Consider the following 21,304-nt stretch of genomic DNA (forward strand, 5'->3'; position numbering starts at 1 on the left):
TTTGTGAATTTTCTCGCTTTTTTAAGCTTAAAAAAAATCAAATTCATTTCTGTGCAAACTAGAGGGGGCCTTTATCCGAGGGAAATTATAACCGGATGGATCTTTTGTTTACCAATAGATGGGCCCACAACTAGGTGGGCGGAACTTAGAAAGTGAAGGTATCATAGGGAAAGATTCAAGTGCCAATGATGTCGGCTTGAAAAGGGCTATGTGATGTCATGTTTCCAACTTTCGTCTCGCCTTTCTCTCGTTAGGTGTTTTTCACGCACGGATGCGTTTCGCTCGCTCTCCTATCCCTAAGGAAAAATGGGGACTACTCGTAGTCCAATTTTAAGCTTTTAGGATCTTAGGATTAGGTGAAAGGAAAGGTAGGTGGGCAATGGAACAAGATTTTCATGGAGATTTTGAGGTCAATGTCAAGTGGTTTTTTGCTTCTTTCTCCGCTGTCCTTGACTAAATTGTGCTCATTCTGGTATGGTTTGAAAGATCTCTTCACTCTACACAAGTTAGCGAAGAAAGTTGTCCTTGACCATTAAAACTGATGACGTCACAAAGGGTAGAAAGGACCTGGATCCGCACGGGCGGTTATGGGCGGTTCAGGGGTGAATGGGTTAAGGAACTTTTCCTTGACTATTAATCTACAACTGAAAACATTTAATAAAGCAACAGGTTATTGTATTTGTCAGTTTCAACAACAGAAGCCTGGACTACCGGAATCGCTTTTTAATTTTGTTGTTCCTTCACTTATGCACTTTCCAGTTATGCTAAGTTCATCCATCCATCCACTGACCAACTCCCCCCCCCCACCCCCCACCTGCCCAGCCACCAACCCAACCTCCCATTAACCACCCACCTACCCACCCATACTCCCACATCCTTATTAGCTCATTGATCTTCCTTTTATGCACTCGTAAAAGTGAATTTCTCTGTTAAACCATTTACTCCTTTCACAATTTTTTTTCTTGCATGCATTGATTCCCTCATTCCTTTTTTGTTCGAAGTAAGTTGAGGTAATGCGGTCACATAGTACCTTTAAGTTTTTTTTTCAGTCTTTGCAGGAGAAGTGACGCAAGGGATTCCAACAGACGATGAACTAGAAGATCTGTCGCAAAAAATCCCTGACCATTGGAAAACGCCTGGGCGTCGGCTAACCTTCGATAAAGCAGAGCTGGAAGCATTTGACAAAGACAATGACAAAATTGCTGATAAAGCTTACGCCATGTTCATGAACTGGAAAGAAAGAGAGGGCTCAGCTCCTACTTACCGTGTTCTGAACAAAGCGCTGTGTGACATACGCGTGAAACGTAGAGATTTAGCACAGCGATTTTGTTGCAACTGACTGATTAGAATTTTATTATTTTCTTTGCACTGAATTTACAGTAATCTATGTCGTACTTTTAATTGTTGGAATATCTTTTTCCTTTATATTAGTGTACCAAGTACAGGGTATTTATGTTGTAGCTGATAATATATGTTGTGGTTTAATTTTATCCTTGGTTTAAATTTTCTTTTTCTTCGTTTTAGGGTACAGTAATGTATGATAATTAATTTGAAACAAAAGAAAAAAAAAGTTAAACCAAGGATAAAATTGAAGATCAATATATACGTGAGTATAAGTCAGAACATACAGAGAGGTCGGATAAGACACTCCACCCTCTCCTCTTGTGGTTTGGGTCATCAAAATTCTATTTTCGTATACTTTGAGTCAGGTCTGTGAGTTGTACCTGGTATTAGTTATAGTGAGACAAGCACTTAAATTCAGTTGCCACATCTCACACGCTTATTCTAATGTTTAATGTAAATAAATATGTCTCTTCACAAAAAAGAAAAAAATTTCTTAATGTTATTCTACACACAGACACTGCACTCTAGAAACTGAGAAACGTTTAGTATTCTATCTTCATGTAATTCCTATAGTGTTAATAAGTTGTTGAGTACCTCAGGCAAACTGATAGGTGTAAAGTATTAGTTTTATAAATGTTATTTAGTATATTAATATCTTTTTTTATCATATGTACCGGTTTTTTGATATTTTATGTATATACTTTAATTTTCATATCTTATTTACACCACAGTTTTTTTAAATAAAGTACTGTATTTATTATATTTAATCAGAAGCATATGCTTCTGATTTAATCTAAAATGCATGATAGGAAACTGTTCCACCAGTCCATACATGTTCAAAATAAATACCTTGATTAAAAGGGTGATATTTGCCTATTTCTGGACTGGAAAAGTTCTAGGCACAATAATATATTTTCGCCACTAAGATCAAATTTGAATGGGACAGTGGGTGAAGAATTTGGACTTGGAAAGTAAGATTTGTTTTTGCCTCTGACATGTTTCAGGAGGCTCTTCTTGGATTTTTATGATTGCAGTTACCTGCCATAAAGTCGTCATTGTCTTTAAACCAATGGGCAGGGAAACAGATTTGGCAAAATATCTCAAAGTATTTTTTTTTTTTACTTTTTTCTTTTATTCATGTTGTTGTTGTTTCATGTTGCTTTTCCACTGGTTGTTATTCAGAGAGAAAAAGGCAATTCCTTGGGATGGTTGGGTTTTTAATGTTGCGTATGTCAACCTGTTTACAATCAAATCTCTCCAAGACACCTGTAGGGCCCGTTTCCTCGAAAGATGATTAAGTTTAACCGAGGATTAAGCCAAAGTTTAAGCAAGGTTTTCGTGTCTAAGAACATCTTCAGACTTTATATTAGTAAGGGAGTGTAGGGGAACCTGACCTTGACACCACCCCCCCTCCCCTGTCAGGGTATGGGTGGGAGAGGGTATTAAAAGCCCTAACCACTTCTATCGAGCCTATTCTAAATTCTTCCATGAAAATAATTATACCCCTGATACTGTCATTTTTAATTGCCGTTATCGATTATTTTAGTGGGGGCGAGGGGAGACGGGAAGGAGATTGCTAGTTTTCTTGTCGTTTGCCTGGGGTTCAGTGTACCGTTTTCCCTTTGTTTTCTTTGTTGCTTGTTTTGGAACAGGGAATGGTTTAACACGATGACTGGAATTTGGGGTTTGCTTATTCCGGTTCCAGACATCCGTCCCCAAAACAACTAGCTTAAACTTACCCTGTCCAAGGTCTATATGAAATGTGCGTGACTAGAGGTGACGTTCGCGTGACAATTCCAGCCGCGGAAGACTAAGTACTTCCGGGTTCCTTTTGGCCAGCGGTGCAATCAAAGATGGCGTCCACTTTGGTGGAAAGCCCATCTGAACTAAATCAACTTTTTAGGGACATATCCTCGAAGTTTTCTCCAGCTGAATCAGAGGATGTCGTGAAGTCTTCAAAACGAATTTATGGAGAGCAATTTAAATCGCTGGGAAATCAAGACTTGTTGTCATGTTTGGATCGTTTGTGTAAGTTCGGTTATGTCTCGAGTAAAAAACTGACTCTAATCAAGGAGTTCATTGCTACAAGATCAAACAATGAGCATGACATTAACAAAAGCGTTGAAGACTTTGAGACCTCCCACCCATCACAGCCTGAGCCGCAAAAGGAATTACACGGAAGAATTGAGGAGTTCAAGGAGATTACGGAAAAACTTAAAATGAAGCCTTTTGTTGTTAATTTGTATGGATCCGCTGGAGTGGGAAAGACAACTCTTGCTAGGAACATTTGTGATAAATGGGCTGGTGAGAAATATGTCTTTGATTTAAGAGAAGCTAAAGATATGACGGCGGTTTATCTGAACATCATGGGTAAACTTGACCTAAACATCCTAGACGTTCGTTTAGATATGGGTACTGTTGTTGGAAGAATTCATGGCCTGTTGAAAGTGAGAAGCAAAGGTCCTCCTATTCTTTTACTTCTCGACAATGTGGATCATTTCACTGAAGGAAAGGGGAAGGAGGGCAAGAACGTAAAAACACAGTTTTTATACTTCCTGGGAAAGCTGTCAAAGGTTGATGACGAGAAAGGTTCATTAAATGTGCTTCTGACTTCGAGGACTCAGCTGAATGATTCAGAGAAGGTGTCTGATTTTAAGTTGCAACCTCTTACAAATAATTTTTCAGAGAAAATCTTGCTTCCTACAGAAACATTTCATGTTGAGGCACAGCAGAAGAAACAGCTTCTTGACATCTGCAAAGGAGTCCCATTGCTGTTGAAAGGAATATCTGCAATTTTGAAACAAAGGAGAAAATCTCCCAGTGATCTGATTGATGGGATAGAAATGAACTCTAAAGAGGAAGCTGGAGTTCCTGTGAAATCAAAATATGAAGAGGATACAGGAGAAAAACCTTTTAATTCTGAAGAAGAAGGCATCGATGATGAGCAAATGTCAGTGATAAGAGAAATGTTTGATACCCTGCCATCTGACATTTTGAGGGTTTCTGCTGTATCAGTATCCTTGTTTCATGGGCCCTTTACTGCTTCCACTGCTGCCAAAATTCTTGGTGTTAGAATGTCAGAAGCAGTGGCACAGCTTGAAGGACTAGTAACCAATGAAATTATTTACGTAGTTGACGAAGATGCCAAGCAGTTGATGTATGACATTCATCCACTTTTAAGAAAGTATGCTGAGAGCATTCAAAATGATGCCATGTTCTATGAATCCTACACTGAAGCGAAGGGCCGATTTTATGAGCACTTTATGTCAAAGATGAAACGAATTGCTGGATTAATAGAGGCGAGCTACATCAGAGCATTCAACGAGTTTAAAAGAGATCGTCCAAACTTTGAGTTTGCAATTGACCTTGCCTTGTTACCAGAGTACTTTACTGTTCCGGGTGGATACCATGAATGTGCATTGATTGTTTCCCTTTTTAATGCCATGTGGCCTGGAAACAAGCAGACTAAGCTGTTCAATTCCTGGGCAGAGATGTGCAAAGATGATGGAAACTTAGGTATGTTTTTTCTTTTCATTATTTTGTTACAAGGAAATGACCAAAATCTCTGCATGACTTTTTACCCAGGTGTCAAATTGGTTTCTAGCTTTTTATTTTCATCCCAAATACTGCACTAAAAAATTTCAGAATTCTTTCATTGAAGCAAATGCTGTTGCCACCCATTTATTTAAACAAAGTGGACTTTTCCAGTGCATGCTAACACCACAAGTACTACTGCCATAACCACACTTTTACCAATACTACTTCCACCACCACTACCATTACCCAGAATTTTCCGTAAATTTTAGCTGAGCAAGTAAGGGACCATCCATAGCCAGTAAAGCAAAAAATATGCACCAGAGGCCCACTTTGCTGGTGGGTAGGGGGGTAGTGGAATGAGGGACATGGCCCCACCCTTGCAGGGAAATTTAGGAGCTAAGTTCAATCTGAAATGTCATTCCCTCATTTTAAGACCTATTTTATGCAAATCAGCCATTGTTATCTTTAGATAACAATTTAAAACATGCATTTGATTCCAATAATTTTACTCTGTCTTCAATGATCTCTTTCTAAATGTATGGCCCATGATAAAAAGAAAAGCTGTGTATATATACATGTACTTTATTACTTTTCCATAAATATTTATTGATTTTTCTTGTGAGAATGTGATCGGATCATAACCTTTGTTTTGTAAAATCTACTAAACCTTCAAGCAGTCGCAGGTGGTTAGAACTGTTGCTTCAGGTAGTAAATTTTTACTGTTTACCACCTGATAAGGAGAACAGTGACTACCACTACCGCCACCACCACCTCCACCACGACCACTTGCTTTGAAATTAATTTTAGAAATCAACATTAGCTTTTGTTATACTGTAAAATGTAATGGTCATACAAATGAAGCATTCTATTACTACCACTATACCACTGCCACTACCACTACCACTACCACCACTACTTCCACTTCCACCACCCCTACTAGTTCCACTACCACCACCACCACTGCTACCAATTTCACAACCACCACTACTGCTACCACCACCACTGCTACCAATATCACAACCACCACTACTACTACCACCGCCACTACCAATACAACAACCACTACTTCTACCGCCACCGCCACCTCTACATTACCATGACCACTACTACCAAAACTACTACTTCCTTTACTACTATTACACTGTTGCTACCACCACCACCATTACCAGTACATGTACCATTACCAATACTACTACTACTACCACCACCACCACCACTAACAGCACCATAACCACTGCCACTGTCACTATTGCACCAGAGTACCACAGCCATCACCACTACTACTCTTGCCACCACTATGAATTACATGTAGCACTCTTAGTATTACCACCACTACCACAACCACTACATCTGACACTTCTACCACCACTTGCACTGCTACTGCTACTGTCCCTGCTGCTATCACCACAGTGCAACACAGCCTTCAAATTAACACTGCCATTTTCTCTAGCACTCTGACAACTGAGGTATATTTACAAAGAGAATCAAATAGACTCAGCGTGTCAAAGTTTACAATTATTGTTGCAAATGTAAAGTGCCCTCTTTTTGCAGGTTCTTTATTTCGCTCTCAGTTACGATGTTGGGAAGCTAGGCTGGTCTCCGAAGCTCAGGGTGCTCATAAAGCCTTTGAAGTATTGGCGAAGGCATCCACGTCATTAAAACAAGTTGATGACAAATCTACCGAATCTTTCAAGCTGACCCAAGGGCTCTACTTGTATTTTGAGGGAGAAATCTATTACCAAAACAGAGACTACCACAAAGCGATTGAATGCTTAGAGTCCTCCTTAGACCTCATGGAGGGTCCGTTAAAACTTGACACCAATGTTGCCAGGTGTTACAACGCTCTAGGGAATTGTTATTACGGACTTGACAGACCGGAGAAAGCCCTCGAGTTTTACAGCAAGGCACTTAAAATGCGAGAAGAATTATCCGGCTCTGATTATCATTACGACATGCCAGTTTACAAGAATCAGATTGGCACAGTTCATGAGGACAAAGGAGAGTATGACATGGCAGTGAAATGCTACAAAGATGCTCTCGAACTTTTAAAAGAGCTCAAAAGTTTGGGATATGAAGATGAAGCACTGTTTCGTAGAAATCTCGCCAATGTTTTTGTTCGCCAAGAAAAGTATAAAGAAGCTGAAGAGGAGGCAGAGAAGGCGTTTAAAATCAGACTTAAAATTCTTGGAAATCACCCGGATACTGTGCGAAGCATTTTTCAACTGGGAGTTATTCAAGTAAAGTTAGAGACTTATGACAAAGCCTTGGACTTTTTCTTAGAAGCTTGGGAAATGGAGAAATTATTGGGTGCTGGGAACCACAGTGCGGTTTGGAGGCTTATTATTAAAGGCGTCTTTGATATGCATGAATTCTTAGAGAAGAAAGGCGCCGAAAAAGAAACAGAAGAGTTTAGGCAAGACGCTTTGGCGTTTTGTGAGCGTTTCTGGAAAGAAGAGAAAGACAAAGACAAAGAGAAAGCTTCTCCACAATTTAACTTTACTCCTTACAATAAGGAGATTATTGACGCCATACTATTTCTACTGAAGAAAAGAACCAGTAAGTTTGGAATGACAGATAAGAAAGAAAAAGCTCTCACAGACAAATACGAAAAAGAAGCTCTTTGGTTCTATGATGGAATGCAAGGAATTACTGAGCAAAGCTTTAACAATGAATTTGACGGGGCCACAGACAACAAAGTGCTTAATGAACTGCTGAGAGAGAGAACTGCCTTCTTGGACAAGTTAATTGAATTCTCTAGTCGGCACGATGAGCATGAAAAACTTCGTAAGCACAAACAGGGGAAGATGAAACTGTTTAAGAAAGTCCTTCTCAGGTCTGACTTTGTTGGCGAGAAGACACAGGAGAAATCAACGCTGAGGAAAGCCGTAGAAAATTTGTATGAAGACTTCGGAGATAAAGGAAGTATTAAAGGTTTTCGAGAAAACCTCTTGACAACCTGGCAAAGGCAGTGGGTAGAAGGAAAAGACAAAGAGGAGCCAAGAGAAAAGTTGTTGACGAGTTGGAGAATAATCAACGGAATACTGCAGCTATGCCAAGAACTTGAAATGAAAGATCTTTGTAAGAGATACGGAAAAGAAGCTTTGAGCTTTGGTGATAGATTGTTAGAAATTCGGCGCAGTGACATGAAGAATGTTGAGATAAAAAGATTGCTGAATGAACTGAAAGAAGTGGCCACGTCGATTGGAGATCGTAAAAGAAAGAATGAATACCGCGATGCCTTACAGGTAAGAATGTTTAGTAATGCAACTAGTATTAGTGTTTTCTAGATGAACTTGCCCTCTTGCCGATCCAGTGTTTTGATTTACGGATGTACAAGGTTTTACCCCATTTTTGTTTAGAGTAAATCGTATATGTTTTGTACTTGGCCGTAGGTCTTGGAGGCCGTCGAGATGAACATCCCCACTTGACTTTTTCTTTGATAGAGAGGTACCTCCAGACCTATTGTAACACCATCATTGTTCTGGTAGGATATTGAAAGGCAAAATTGGAAAGTTTCTGAAAAAATTGCATTGTGACACTTCTGACAAAAAGGAGGTCAGAAACATTCAGCTTAGAAAGTGGTGAAAGCGACAACAAAAGTCAAGCGCCCGTTTGTTATTTGAAATAAGTCTGTCATGTTGTTATAAGGCCGTATGCTTCATAACTCGACATTTGTCTGTTTTGCTTGACGTACTTTTGCTAGGCTTTGAAGAAGGAAAAGGAAGCAGGTCCCGGGGTAATTCAAAAAGGTAGCGTATGTCATATTTTTCCTTTAAAAAAAATACAAGAGACATGGGCAAAAATGGTCTGTATCAGAGAAGTTGTCTTGCTTGCTTAACCTGTAAATGTTGTTCTTTTTTGAGGTTCGTTATGTAGTTGTCGTCGTGTTACTGTTTAATTAAGCTCAGCTGATCTTTTCGTTTTGATATTCGTAGACGATTTTTGTTTATATGTGAACCAGGTATTTAATGGTACTCCCATAATTTTATTAATTATAATTATTTGCCATAGTTAAGGCCTTTCTTTATCCTAGTCATTCAAGCGTTGACCCCGCAAGTCCTTAGAGCAGAAAAAAAACTTTCACCCGAACAAACCCCTAAGAGTGGTAGTGAAGAGGAAGAGGAATTTGAAGCTGATGAAGACATTGAAGCGATATCTTCAGGAGCCACTCAGGTAGAAGTATCTGAGGCAGTGGCCACAGAAGTGTCGGGGGAAGTTTTGGAGGTAGTGTCTGAAGAAGAGGTTGAAGTTGGGTCTGAGGACGAAACTGAAGTCGAAGGTCGTTTTGTAGCTGTGTTCGAGTAAGTATCATTTTTGCACTCAACAATTTATTCGTCGAGTCGACAATAATTATTTAAACGTATTTTTCCCTTCATATCAAGGTAAGAGAATTGAACATGATTACTAACCGCACGGTCACACTGCCTCCCTTAAAAATGTCGTCCCTAAAAATGTTGTCGTTATGAGAAAAAAAGGAAGAAAGAAAGAAAGAAAAGAGGACGCACACTCACCAGCCGCTAGCAGATGCAGTTGAACCTTCCCCAACGACTACCTTGGGGACAGAAGAACGTGGCAGTTGTGGAGAGGAGGCCGTTATGGGGTGAAAAATTTATTTTAGAGAGTATTGTGCTAAGTTCATGCTTACTTTATCCCATAACGGTAATCCAATCATTATAATATACAGAGATAAAATACACAAAAAACTTCAATAATGTTTTGAATCAAAATTTTAACGCGACAATCAATCGACAAGGTTCCCAACATTTGCTAAAGTATCGTAGGCAATTAATATTTATGCTTCCTGCAGCAGTAAGAATGGAACACAATCAAAATACAATTGCCGCGATTAATCATGGAACGCGCCATACGGATCAAATTTCATAACCATTCTTGACTTTTTTATCAGTCGATAGATTATCATTCGTGGCAGTTAGGGACACGCTTTGGTGGCCATTGCCGTTAAAGACAGGTTTAAACAATGTATGTACTGTATGTACTGTCCACCGGTACAAAATAGTGGCCGTTGTGGAGAGGGGACCGTTAGTGGAGGTTTGACTGTGTCATCAAGTCTTTAACCGTCGCAATCTCGCCTATAACGTACATGAGCACCGGCCACTATTTAGTGTCCTGTCCATTCAGTGTTTTTTCCAATAGACGATGTATTGAAATCAGCCAACTGCTGAAACTCTGATTGATTGCAGAGGAACAGTAACAAGTGAAGGTACCAATTGGACCGTTAAACAAGGGGGTGTTCTCGTGATGTTCCCTCGTGATGCTGTGTCTGAGCCTAAGTCAATAGTGGTCCACAGGTGGAGGTACAGTGCCTGTTCACCCCCTTTGCAGGAGCATGAGGCCATTACTAGCAATGTTATCGAACTATCTTCTGGCCAAGACCCGAAATTTAACACCAAGGTAAAGTTGTCGCTATCTCACAGTGCGCCGGACCTACTTGGCTATGAACTGGTGATAAAAAGACTGGTTGACAAGGCGAATAATAAGTGGGAAGATCTGGATGGAACCAGGAACGTGCAGTGTCGACAAGGTATAAAAATCTTTATCAAAGACTGAATCATGCAATTCTAGAGCTCTGATTGGCTTAGCCATCATGGTATACGAGCCAGTAGTAAAATCAAACTAGTGGTCTATTATCAATGCTGCGTTCTGATTGGTTGAGCTACTACTAGTCTATATGTTATAGATCGTTTTCACTGTCACGCAACAAAAAATAAAATTGGCAACCGTCCAGTGGAAGAAACCAAGAAAATGAAATGTTATAAAAGACTAATATATAAACAATTTGTCCAAGTCTCAGGTCTTTGTGACCCATAGTTTCTGAGTTATTTGGCGAAACGTTTCACGCACCTTTGTAGTACTTTGTATGGAGACGCCATATTGGTGCACCGTTTTGGTGCACCAATATGGCCGCCGGAAATCAACAAAAACACCTGGAGTTTACTTTTTCTTTAAAAGTTCTTCTTTTCACTCGAGAAGTAGCGTACGTACGCATAAACATATCTTCTAATACTTGAAGTGGTTATATTGCTGAAAATCAAGAGGAGAGACTTTTCTTCAACGAGACAGCATTCCTATTTTGGTGTTACGCACTGTGAAAACTCGGAAGTTCAAATTGCTGTATTTTCGAAATGAAACATGCTACTAAAATGGAAACTTGTACAAAGAATTACTTTTTGTTTTTCTTCAACCTAGTGTAAATAAGAAATCGTAAAACCTCGCTATTTTGACTTTACAATTTGATGACGTCACAGTGAAAACCATCTATAGCCAACTAGTAGCGAAAAGCGCCGGCAATTTGGCGGGAAAAAAATGATTTAAGTTTAGCTTTAACTAGCTAAAGTTGTTTTGTCTCGATATTTTTGACCAACTAGTTGGATTTTACTAAAACAGTTATTCCTCGAGCCCGACCAAATATGGTAACTGTACGCGTTTGCTCAAAATTAAGAACAAGCTGAACATCAGTTGTTTTTACAAATGAAGTCGGAACGAATTCTCGATGTTTTGTGGGCGTTTTTTGATAAAAAAAATTATTCCACTCGCGCTTGTTGGATATGAGATGATCGTAGCGAACTCGGCGCTACGCGCCTAGTCGTTGGCTATGTACCATTTCATATCCAACGCGCACTCGTGGAATAATTGTTAAATTTCATAAACGTATATAAAAGTTTCCTGGGCGTCAATGGGAAGAAGGAGGGGGAGAAAACAAAGTTACATTTTCATAAATATCTGATTCTCAATACAGAGGTCGAAGACGATTACCCTTCAGACATGGAAATACCGGACTTTTTCTTTCCTGTTGCTGAAGCTGACATCACTGAGTGCTCGACATACGCAGTTGTTTGTCGTCTGAAGTCTTCTCCGACTTACACCATCTCATCCAAAGGCGGCTCATTCAGCCATCCTGACCATCCAGACGTGACAGTTACCATCCCTGAGAATGCTGTTGCTCCTAACGCAGACTTTCCTTTGGAATTAAAGGTACGTTTGATTTAGTCTTTTTACTTTCGTCAAGGTGCAAAGCTGTAATGAAGAAGTAATGTAAGGACCAAATCAGCGACGAGGCTTATGAAAGTTAACTGATTTCTGAATGAGGACAACCTAAGGTGTGGTATTGCTGGGCCAAGTGACTGACCAAATTATGCCCAAGTGGGTGAGATCGTTACCACGTGAGTTGGTCTTTCGTGTTAGGGCCATGTCACTTTCGGACTTTGAAAGAATATATTTGAATTGACAACTGGCAGATAGTAAGGACCTTACGAAAATACAACGGCGACGGCAACGGGATCGTCAAAAAGGCAGTAAGTTTAATTAGCAACACAATCTGCACGTTCATCACGCTTTTTTGTACATTTCTTTTCCGTCCTTGCACAACTACAACGTGAAATGACCAAATTTTGAGTTGACTACTATCTCTCCGGCTGAACTCGCACGCGGTCCCCTCCCTTCAGTTCCAACCTAACTTCCCTACTTTCAAGTAACTGGGTGACTTGGCATAAGGGCAAAAAAGTTTCAAAGGACGCGAAGTCTATTTTTCAGCGACGTTTTCATTGGCGTCGCTGTTGTCAAATCGTGAGGTCCCAAGTGATTATTAAGCAACGGGGCAAAAAAGTCGCTTAAAAAGTAACTTCGCGATCTATGAACTCTCCTGGAGTTGAATTCTTAAGAAAAATGTCCAAGTTTAAAAAGAGTAACAGAGATTCGTCGTCGTATGTTCACGTGGTCGAAAAAACATGAAATTAGGCAATTCCCGCCGTAGTCGTGCAGCGACGGCAAAGAAATGTACAAAAAAGCCTGATGCACGTGCAAAGTTGTTGTTTTGCCAATGTAAACCTATTGCTTTTTTGCCGTTCTCGTTAACATCGCCGTCGTCGTTGCTCAAGCTCCCTATTATTTCTAACGGAACAGGTACAAGAAGTTCCAAATGAAGAATTTGAAGGAGGACAATTGGTTCCTGGGCCTGTTCTGCGCATCAACTGTTCTGAAGCTCTTCAGTTCATAAAACCTGTCATCATTCAATTACCAATTTCTCTTCGTGAGCAACAAGTCTTGACTCAAGTTCCCACAACGTGTCGCGTCAGAGTATTGTTCCTGAAGTCTGATGATGGACCAAAAAAATGGATCGAAATCACTGATGATCTTGTGAAACCCGCAAGTTTTGATGGGAAGTTTGTAAATATCTACGTGGAACGATTTTCTGGGTAAGACAAGATGGAAGGGAGATAAATCGTTGGAAGACCTCAGATAACAATGACCTCAACCAGGTTGTGGCGTCCAGCGGTTTTAGTGAAAACAAGGGTTTGGGTGGGGAGCTCAGTCTCGCGGGCTCATAAAACCTGGTCTTGGTCATTCGTATTTAAGGATTTTCTAAATAGCTGGTCGTAACTGTCAGCTCTCTACTCATCCCTGTTATTAAATTAAGAAAGTTTCACTTTGCCAGAAGCGGAAAAGGTATTAGAAATAAAATTAATTGTTGTGGGTCATGTGATCAACTTGGTGGTTTTATTCGTGTTAAAGTATGTGTAGTGGAACTGGCCTGTGATAATGTTTTTACTTACTGTCACCATTTCTGTGGTGGCTACTACAACACGCTAGCTTTTGCTTCAAATAGCTCCAAGTCTTTCTATTATGATCAGGAACGGTATGCTACGTAGCTTTTTCTGTGATTGGACCTTCTTGTTAAATAGCCTGCATAACAGGCATTATCAAGCGAGTTCGACGAGAAAATTAGACCGAGAGCGATAAAGAGGGACTCTGTCCTTTGCCCATTGTTTTTTTTGCTCTCCCTCCAACTTTTGCGCAATAACTCGAGTGGAAATGTTTGCTACGAAGGCTATTAAATTTTGTTCAATTGTTATGGTGATTTGGACGCATTTTCATTCTCTGGCATTTGAAGAATCCTTATCAACCAGTTTCACTCCAATACCTTTTTTTCTCTTTATTTTAGGTATTTTCCTCTTCTTGATTTGGCTTTCTGCAGTGCTGTTGAAGTAGGAGTTAAAAGTTTCCTTACACACCTTATAAAGAGTCCGCCCAGACCAGCAGACTTCGTCGCTTACTTTTGTCAGGATATTCCAAACATTTTGTATCTTATTTGCTGCCCTTCTCACCTGACAGGACAGGTGATAGGCGATCTTAAAGAAAATAACATAACGCCTTTTTCCGGAAGTTCGGACATAGACATGATTCCCGGGTATCACAGAGCATTTGTACATTTATCAGAGGGAATATGCCCATCTAATGAGGAAGACTTGAAGAATCTTTATCTCATGTAAGTATACATGTATATAAAAACCATATTGCGTACAACTTAAGAATGAGGAGAAAGCCCATGGTCAAACTATCGACCAGCGTTGGATATCACCATTCAGCATCGGTCAACCGTTTGTACCTCATGTCGGATGATGTCCAAAATTGTTTCCCCTCTCTGCAGCAGTGCTCTCTTTTACGGATATTTGAAACTGCTTAAAGCTACACGGAAAAAAGAAGTCGAAAGAAGGATTTGAGGTCACACCTGGGAATCGAACTCGAAACCTCCTACACAGAAGGCGCGCCCTAACAAACTGTACCAATCCTTTTCCTCCTCTGTATTTTTAAATATTGTTAGCCTTAAGGCTTCTCTTGTGTATAGGGTTACTTAGCGTAATCCTCTATTAAGTCCCCCGGAGGGCTTATTTTTTTTAAGCACTTTTGAGGGCGGGGCCTTAATAGAGAGTGGGGGCTTAAAAGAGAGGGGGGCTTATTTAATTTAGCGAAATGCATCAACAGGAGCAAGGTTTCTCAAGGACGGACTCGTGGTTATTAGGCGCTATACTGCTTTTTCTAACAATAAGAAAATGGTAACAATTCTCCACAGAGAACTAGAGCATAAAGTTGAAAACGTTCAGCGCATGAAGTTGGAGGTCATGCGGCCGAAGACCCTGAAAAACAATATGAATTTCCAGCCTGAATAAACCATAACCGATCAGTCCACGTTAATTGTTTGTGAAGAATAAGGATGGAGGGGAGGGGGAGGGGGGGCTTATTAACTTTCCTCCTCTGAAAATGGGGGGAGGGGGTTATTAGAGACGGGGGGCTTATTTGAGAGGGGGGACTTAATAGATGATTTACGGTAAGGTCAGATTTTTTCGATAATTGTAGTTCACAGTTCGAGGTTGTTCAAGGTTTATAGTTTTCAGTCCACGTTAATTGTTTGTGAGGTTGTTCAAGGTTTATAGTTTTCAGTCCACGTTAATTGTTTGTGAGGTTGTTCAAGGTTTATAGTTTTCGGCCCACGTCAATTGTTTGTGAAGAATAAGGATGGACGGGAGGGGGAGGGGGGGGGGGACTTATTAACTTTCCTGCTCTGAAAATGGGGGGGGGGGGGGGGGTATTAGAGACGGGGTCTTATTTGAGAGGGGGAACTTAATAGATGATTTACGGTAAGTTCAGATTTTTTCGATAATTGTAGTTCACAGTTCGAGGTTGTTCAAGGTTTATAGAAAGATTTAAAATCGCGTTTCAACGGCATAGAGCATACGTCAACTTGCATTGCGTGATGAAGTTTTCCTTTTATTTGTCGTTTTCTGTTCATTATATCTTCAGTCGTTTCGTGGCAGTTTCATCCATAAGAATTATTTTGGCAGTTTCATCTGCTTATTTCCTCATCTGAGAAATTGCCTCTTGAATCTAATTTTTGCTTTGATTCTAAATCTCTCTAATATGGTGGTTGTAGGTAAAATCGATCTCAAGTTAAACCATTATTCAACCTAACTTGATTCAGAATTCCTTTGTTTCTTAGCCCTGATTATCCATAGGAGACAAAGGAAATTCTGGTTTAACCTGAGAACAGATTTTGGATCAATGGAGGTTTCTGGGTAACTGTCCACCTACCCCTCCCCTGAGTCAATATTAACATTTACTTCTCACTTAGGGCAAAATTGTGACGTAGGGGAGGAGTAGGTAGATTTTACCTACAACTGGTATGCTGCAGTGCCTTAAAGGCAACACTCACTTTGCTCTGCGACGGAGCACTGGCACTACACACAAATTGTCAGCATTGCAAGTTCTGTGCGATGTAAGGAAATCAGGTTTTGCACTTTCTCAACCTGAGCGCTGACGCCTGTCTGAAAGAGGAGACGTCCGCATCCCGGCTAGCAGGACATGCGCAAAGCCGTCATTCCGCAGACTATGTTAATTAAGGGAAACACTTAAAAGTCGCACATTTATACATTACTTCAGTAATCAAAAACCGTTCTCTGCATGTCTCGTTTGATGCCAAAATAGTAAGTCTGAAATTGACGTCTAAAATTCGTGCTATCCGCTGAACTGTAGCGCCAACGTTTTAAAGGAAAGGTTTATTACAACACACAGTTGACAATGAAGAGTCTGCATTAGCGAGATTGACCTTCTGTGAGAATCTGTTGATTGGGCAAGAAATAAGTGTCCGTTGTCCGCATTTACGGGTGTCCGTATTAAGCGGGTTGAGTTTCAATGTAAGGCTTTTCCCCAGGGGCAAAGAAAAATGTACGTTATAATGAGGTGTTTGTATTAAGCGGGGTCGATTATAAAAGAAAACATGGAGAAGTATTTATGAGGCTTTTTTTTTCCGTTTAATTCACTCAGGTTAAGAATTTTTGGGCTCTGTAATACTACTCCATGGGTATATTCTTTTCACTTTTGCAGGTTAAGAGAGGAACAACCGTTTAAGAAAGACTTGCGAGTTCTTCTGTTTAATAACAAAGACCTTGCTCAAGTAGAATTTTGTAGGACTTCGGAACAAAGAGGGAGGACTACGTTGTGTAAATTGCACTTAAAAATTCCCACTCAAAGCACTGGTCATACGGTAAGTTTTTGTGCCAGTCATTTGGGGCTTAGAAATTTAAACAGATTCGGGCTCCTGTAAATTGTAAAATATAATTTGATCTTATAGAATTTTATTTCAAAAAGCAGCCCCGAAGAAATGAGAACTTTGTTAAAATCTTTGTTGCAAACAGGCTGTGAGTATTGTGCTGGGCTATCGATATTATCCAAAATTTCAGGATTAGTTGTTTCGAAACGATCAGTATATACCGCAAACCATACGAAAATTGCCACTGTACACGTGAAGTACAAAACCCATCACCACGTTGCCTACAGTATAAAGGCACTTGGCCATTGCACTGATTTGGTGGACGTCGCACACACCAAAAAACTACTCTTGTTTAGAAGCGCTATAATTCTGTTTCAAAACTAAGCGAAATGTATATGCTTATAATAACTAATACTTCCTTGAATTGACCATGTATTACGAAATCAACGGTGGGAAAAATTTTTAATTTGGAGCCGAGTTCGGAAAGTGGAAACGAATATTTTTGCAAATGATATTCCTCGTGGGAAAGAAATTAGCTTATCTGGGTAGCTGTTCTCTCTTTCTTCCAATTTTCGTTGTTTGCCTTTTAAAGTCTCATATTCCTGGTCCTCCTTCCATATACTATAAAGCATAAAGATTAAACGCAACGAATTTTGAGAGTTCTTTTACTTAATATATTAGCTTGTTGTATTGCAGCGGCTGCGTGCCACGCCGCTTTTATGGGGATAAGGTTCCAATAGGCAGTGCAAAACCATTAACTAAAATTATGTTTTGTACGGGCAAACTAAGCTCATATGATGTTAATCGTTCCTACTCTTTTAGTGTATGTTTAAATGCAGTACTTCTTTTCTCTTTCTGTAGGTCAACGCAATTGACAGAGCGTCAATTTCTTTTGATAGAAGGCCTTTAAGAGTCACTCTTTTGGGAGACGAGTGGGGATCCTCAAAGGGCGGTTTATCTACGCTGAACAGAGAACTAGCAAAGCACCTGGCAAGTCAGCCTGATGTAGAGGTAACCGTTCTACTGCTACTTTACGATGAAAAAGAGAAGCGGGAAGCTCGTGAATTTAATGTGCGTCTTGCCACACCAGAAGTGATGGCCACGTCTGATCGCATCATGAAATTGTGTTTTCCTTCTGATGATCTCAACATTGACGTCGTTATAGGCCATGGTCAGAAGCTCGGAGCACCAGCTCAGGTCATAGCAAAACAGCGCAGGTGCAAACGAGTTCATATAGTACACACTGCCAGTGAAGAGCTTGCAATGTTTAAGGAAGGCGAAACAGCGATTCCTGAAGGCGAGGAAAAACAACGAACTGAAATAGATTTGTGTAAGGAAGCTGATTTGGTCGTGGCCGTTGGACCAAAGCTAAAGGAAGCTGTCTCAGCCAAACTTCGGTTGTACGGTAGAGATGAAGATGTGATAAATATCACACCTGGAATTTTTTCGGAGTTCGCAGAGTCGGAGCAAGCCAGTCAGGAGAGAGAAGAGTTCCGCATCTTAGTGTTTGGTCGGGGTGACTCGAAAGATTTTAAACTAAAGGGATACGATATAGCTGCTAAAGCTATAGCAGGGTTAAAGAACAAAACCTACCGTCTAATATTTGTCGGGGCACCAAATGGGAAAGAAAAAGAAGTAACAGACGAATTTTTGAAATGTGGCATTCCTTCCTCTCAGCTAATTGTGCAGGGCTTTGTTAAGAGTCGCGACACACTTAAGCCTTTCTTTTTCGAGGCGGATCTCGCTGTTATGCCGTCTCGAACGGAAGGCTTTGGCCTAACTGCTCTTGAAGCACTTTCCGCTGGACTTCCGATTTTGGTGAGCGAAAATTCGGGAATCGGAAAAGCTATTAAAACTATTCCTTTTGGAAGGGCATTTTTGGTTGATTCTGACAATGCCGAAGAATGGGGCAAAGCTATTAGTCGTGTGAGGGAAACGCCAAGGGAAATCCGGCTAAAGGAAGCTTGCTCTCTCCGAGAGGCCTACGACAAAAAGTACAAGTGGGAGACAGAATGTGAGAAGCTTGTAAAAAAAATGCGAGCTTCTTTTTTAATTCACTCTGGGTCTAAAAACTTTAGTGGTGTGTTTCGTCGTTTCTTATCCGTTTAAAAATGAAAGACTGTTGAATACAACAATGCTAGCACTGACAGTTGGTCAATAAGGCTGGAGAAATCCCCGGAAGCATTCCACTACTTTTTAAATTACCAGCCTCTTTACCAACACGCTAGAAGCAAAAGATCAACAAAAACTGATGTTACACTTCTTAAATGTCATTTAGATTTTGCCAGAGATTTTATTTTTTTACTATTTTTCTGATTCGCCAGTTTTTAGTGTACTTTCTGTCAGTATCAAAAATATACCATCCTCTTAGGAAAAATGGAAAAACAAAAAACAAAAACACTTAGACCCACCTAAACTGATGCAGTAAAATACAACGCTCAAAGCAAATGAATTGCAATCGATTCCTACAACATCACTTATTAGAAATGGCACGTGATTAACTTTTCCCACTTTTGAAGATTCTTGTTCAGTTTGTCCCTTTTCCCATGGTTTTATGGACCTTTATAGAGTTATAAGCCTTGTCCTGGCAATAAAATCCTGAAGGAAAGGCATACCTCTCTGACATTTCGAAGAATAAATGTTAAACTTACCTAGAAGCAAAGAGTGGTTAAACACGACAAAATCCTTCCTAAATTCCAATTTCCCAAAAATTAGACCTTCTTGTAAGCTTTCAACACAGATATTATTATCCCGCTGAGCTAGGACAGGAAGTGATTCCAAAACTCAGGAATAAGGTAAATGCGCGGTGGATTCAATGTCAGCTTGGCAGATAGTACAGATTGATGATTCAACAATGCAAAAGTGAAAACGTTTCCTCATCTGCAAGAAGAATGCGATTCAACAATTAAAAAAAAGGATCTCAAAGTTGTAATTGTAATGATTATATTGTGCATAAAGATAGCGAACAAACACTTTTTCGGTAAATAACTGTGTTGGGAGACCTTTTATAATAAGCGTTGTTTATTTGTTTGGTAGATATGTTTTGATAGAACTGCAATGATTGGGAGAGGATTAATCAGTGGTGCACACTATGACATTGCCAGATCTATGATGCATCGGCTCCTGTGCATTGTCAGTGGTGGATCCAGGCCTTCAGATAAGGGGTGGGGGACCCGGTCTCAAAAAATTTTTTTTTCGGCCCTTCGAGCCTCAGTTTGGTCTAAAAACAAGCGGATTGGTTTGGTTTTTAACGCACTCTCTATAAGTATCAAGTCAATTACATGCCTGATTTTTTCATAGATATATTTATAGTTACAATTTAATTCATAGAAATTTTGCATTTTAATGCATCTTTATTGTTAGTTCGAAGGCAGTTGGTAATATTTATTTATAGAACTATTGAATGAACTCAGTTTACTATTTATTTTTCCACTCTGGCTATTTTTTTCCTAAAACGTATTTGTACTTATTTTAATGCGTATCTTAATTCGTAGAATTTATTGTTTACTTACCCCTTTTGTGGGCTCTTATTATTTATTAGTTATTAAATGAGGCTAAGTATGACGTTATGAACTATGCAGATCGAGGAGATTGTTATACGCCGAGGTGGATAACAGTTTCCGGGACTGGATAGGCAACCTTTCAACGGGACATTGCGTGAAGAAATTTGGACTTGGAAAGTAAGATTTATATTGTATTATATCTTTTCCCTGACATCTTTTAGGAGCCTCACCTTCGGTTTTTATGATTGCAGCTGTCTGCCTAAGGTCGTCAAAGTCCATAAAACAATGGGCATTGAAATATCTTTGCATGTCCCAAACTATTTTTTTAACTGTTTTTAATTTTTTTTATTCAGTGTCAAAAAATGGACCACACCCGTGGACCAAGTCCATGCACCCAGGTTCGTGGACCCGGTCCATGGACTACACCTGTGAATTTGAGAGGTCTAAATGAATTTTAGGAACCTTAAATGTACAAAACTGATGTCAGTTTATATCATCGGGGTTATATAGGCTCATCATATCGTACACCTATTCAAATTTTCTTAAAGTCTGGTGAAGGAGTAACAACATTTGTGGTAGGAAGGAAGTAGTCTCCTACGCAGGCGTTTTTTCGTGACGTCGCGTCGCCTTCCCTCTCCCCAGACTTCCCCGACTTTAACAGCTCATGTAAACGTTTATTCATTGGCAAAGCTATGGAATCCTGCTTACGGATAAAACACAAAATGACCCGCATATAACTGTTACGTCGGCGAAGCTTGTCAGACCTCTGACCAACCTCATTGGGGTCTTTCTGCAGGTGCCGTCATCACAAAAGAAACAAAGAAACCAAACAACAGAGTTTTCCTGGGGGCTTTATATATTGTTTCTTTTGTTGTACGTAATTTGTGCCTCGGTACCTACAGATAGAAACCTTCATTGTTTGAACATATGAAGATCATTTTGTGTTTGATCCGAGAACAGAATTCAATAAGTTTGCTGACTAATAAATATTTCCAGGGGCTGTTAAGGGAATGGAAGTCTGGGGAGAGTACTCAATCATCATGTGTTACCTCTTCCTCCCTAGTCTCCCCGGGGAGCC

The 21,304-nt window shown here is 40.0% G+C and overlaps 2 protein-coding genes across 2 annotated transcripts; both read left to right on the plus strand.

Annotated features, from left to right (window-relative positions):
- The first annotated feature begins 3,193 nt into the window (after window positions 1-3,193).
- LOC140946721 (uncharacterized) lies at window positions 3,194-9,186 on the plus strand. Its single transcript, XM_073395825.1, has 4 exons — window positions 3,194-4,860; window positions 6,433-8,126; window positions 8,585-8,630; window positions 8,915-9,186. Exons 1-4 carry the CDS (start codon window positions 3,198-3,200, stop codon window positions 9,184-9,186), a joined length of 3,675 nt encoding a protein of 1,224 aa, XP_073251926.1. The 5' UTR covers window positions 3,194-3,197.
- A 3,619-nt stretch (window positions 9,187-12,805) lies between these two features.
- On the plus strand, window positions 12,806-19,827 carry LOC140946715 (D-inositol 3-phosphate glycosyltransferase-like). The gene is made up of 4 exons (XM_073395819.1): window positions 12,806-13,094; window positions 13,841-14,164; window positions 16,558-16,717; window positions 17,585-19,827. The coding sequence occupies exons 2-4, from the start codon at window positions 14,076-14,078 to the stop codon at window positions 18,830-18,832; spliced, it is 1,497 nt and encodes a 498-aa protein (XP_073251920.1). The 5' UTR covers window positions 12,806-13,094; window positions 13,841-14,075; the 3' UTR covers window positions 18,833-19,827.
- The last annotated feature ends 1,477 nt before the right edge of the window (window positions 19,828-21,304 follow it).

The sequence above is a fragment of the Porites lutea genome, chromosome 8 (genome assembly GCF_958299795.1).
Source record: "Porites lutea chromosome 8, jaPorLute2.1, whole genome shotgun sequence".
Taxonomy (NCBI): domain Eukaryota; kingdom Metazoa; phylum Cnidaria; class Anthozoa; order Scleractinia; family Poritidae; genus Porites; species Porites lutea.

Bases quoted from the DNA above. Each gene is read 5' to 3' on its own strand.
- LOC140946721 (XM_073395825.1), top strand. From the start codon at position 3,198: ATGGCGTCCACTTTGGTGGAAAGCCCATCTGAACTAAATCAACTTTTT. The intron at 8,127-8,584 runs GTAAGAATGTTT...TACTTTTGCTAG, and splicing joins AATACCGCGATGCCTTACAG to GCTTTGAAGAAGGAAAAGGA. The intron at 8,631-8,914 runs GTAGCGTATGTC...TCTTTATCCTAG, and splicing joins TCCCGGGGTAATTCAAAAAG to TCATTCAAGCGTTGACCCCG.
- LOC140946715 (XM_073395819.1), top strand. From the start codon at position 14,076: ATGATTCCCGGGTATCACAGAGCATTTGTACATTTATCAGAGGGAATA. The intron at 14,165-16,557 runs GTAAGTATACAT...TCACTTTTGCAG, and splicing joins TTGAAGAATCTTTATCTCAT to GTTAAGAGAGGAACAACCGT. The intron at 16,718-17,584 runs GTAAGTTTTTGT...CTCTTTCTGTAG, and splicing joins CTCAAAGCACTGGTCATACG to GTCAACGCAATTGACAGAGC.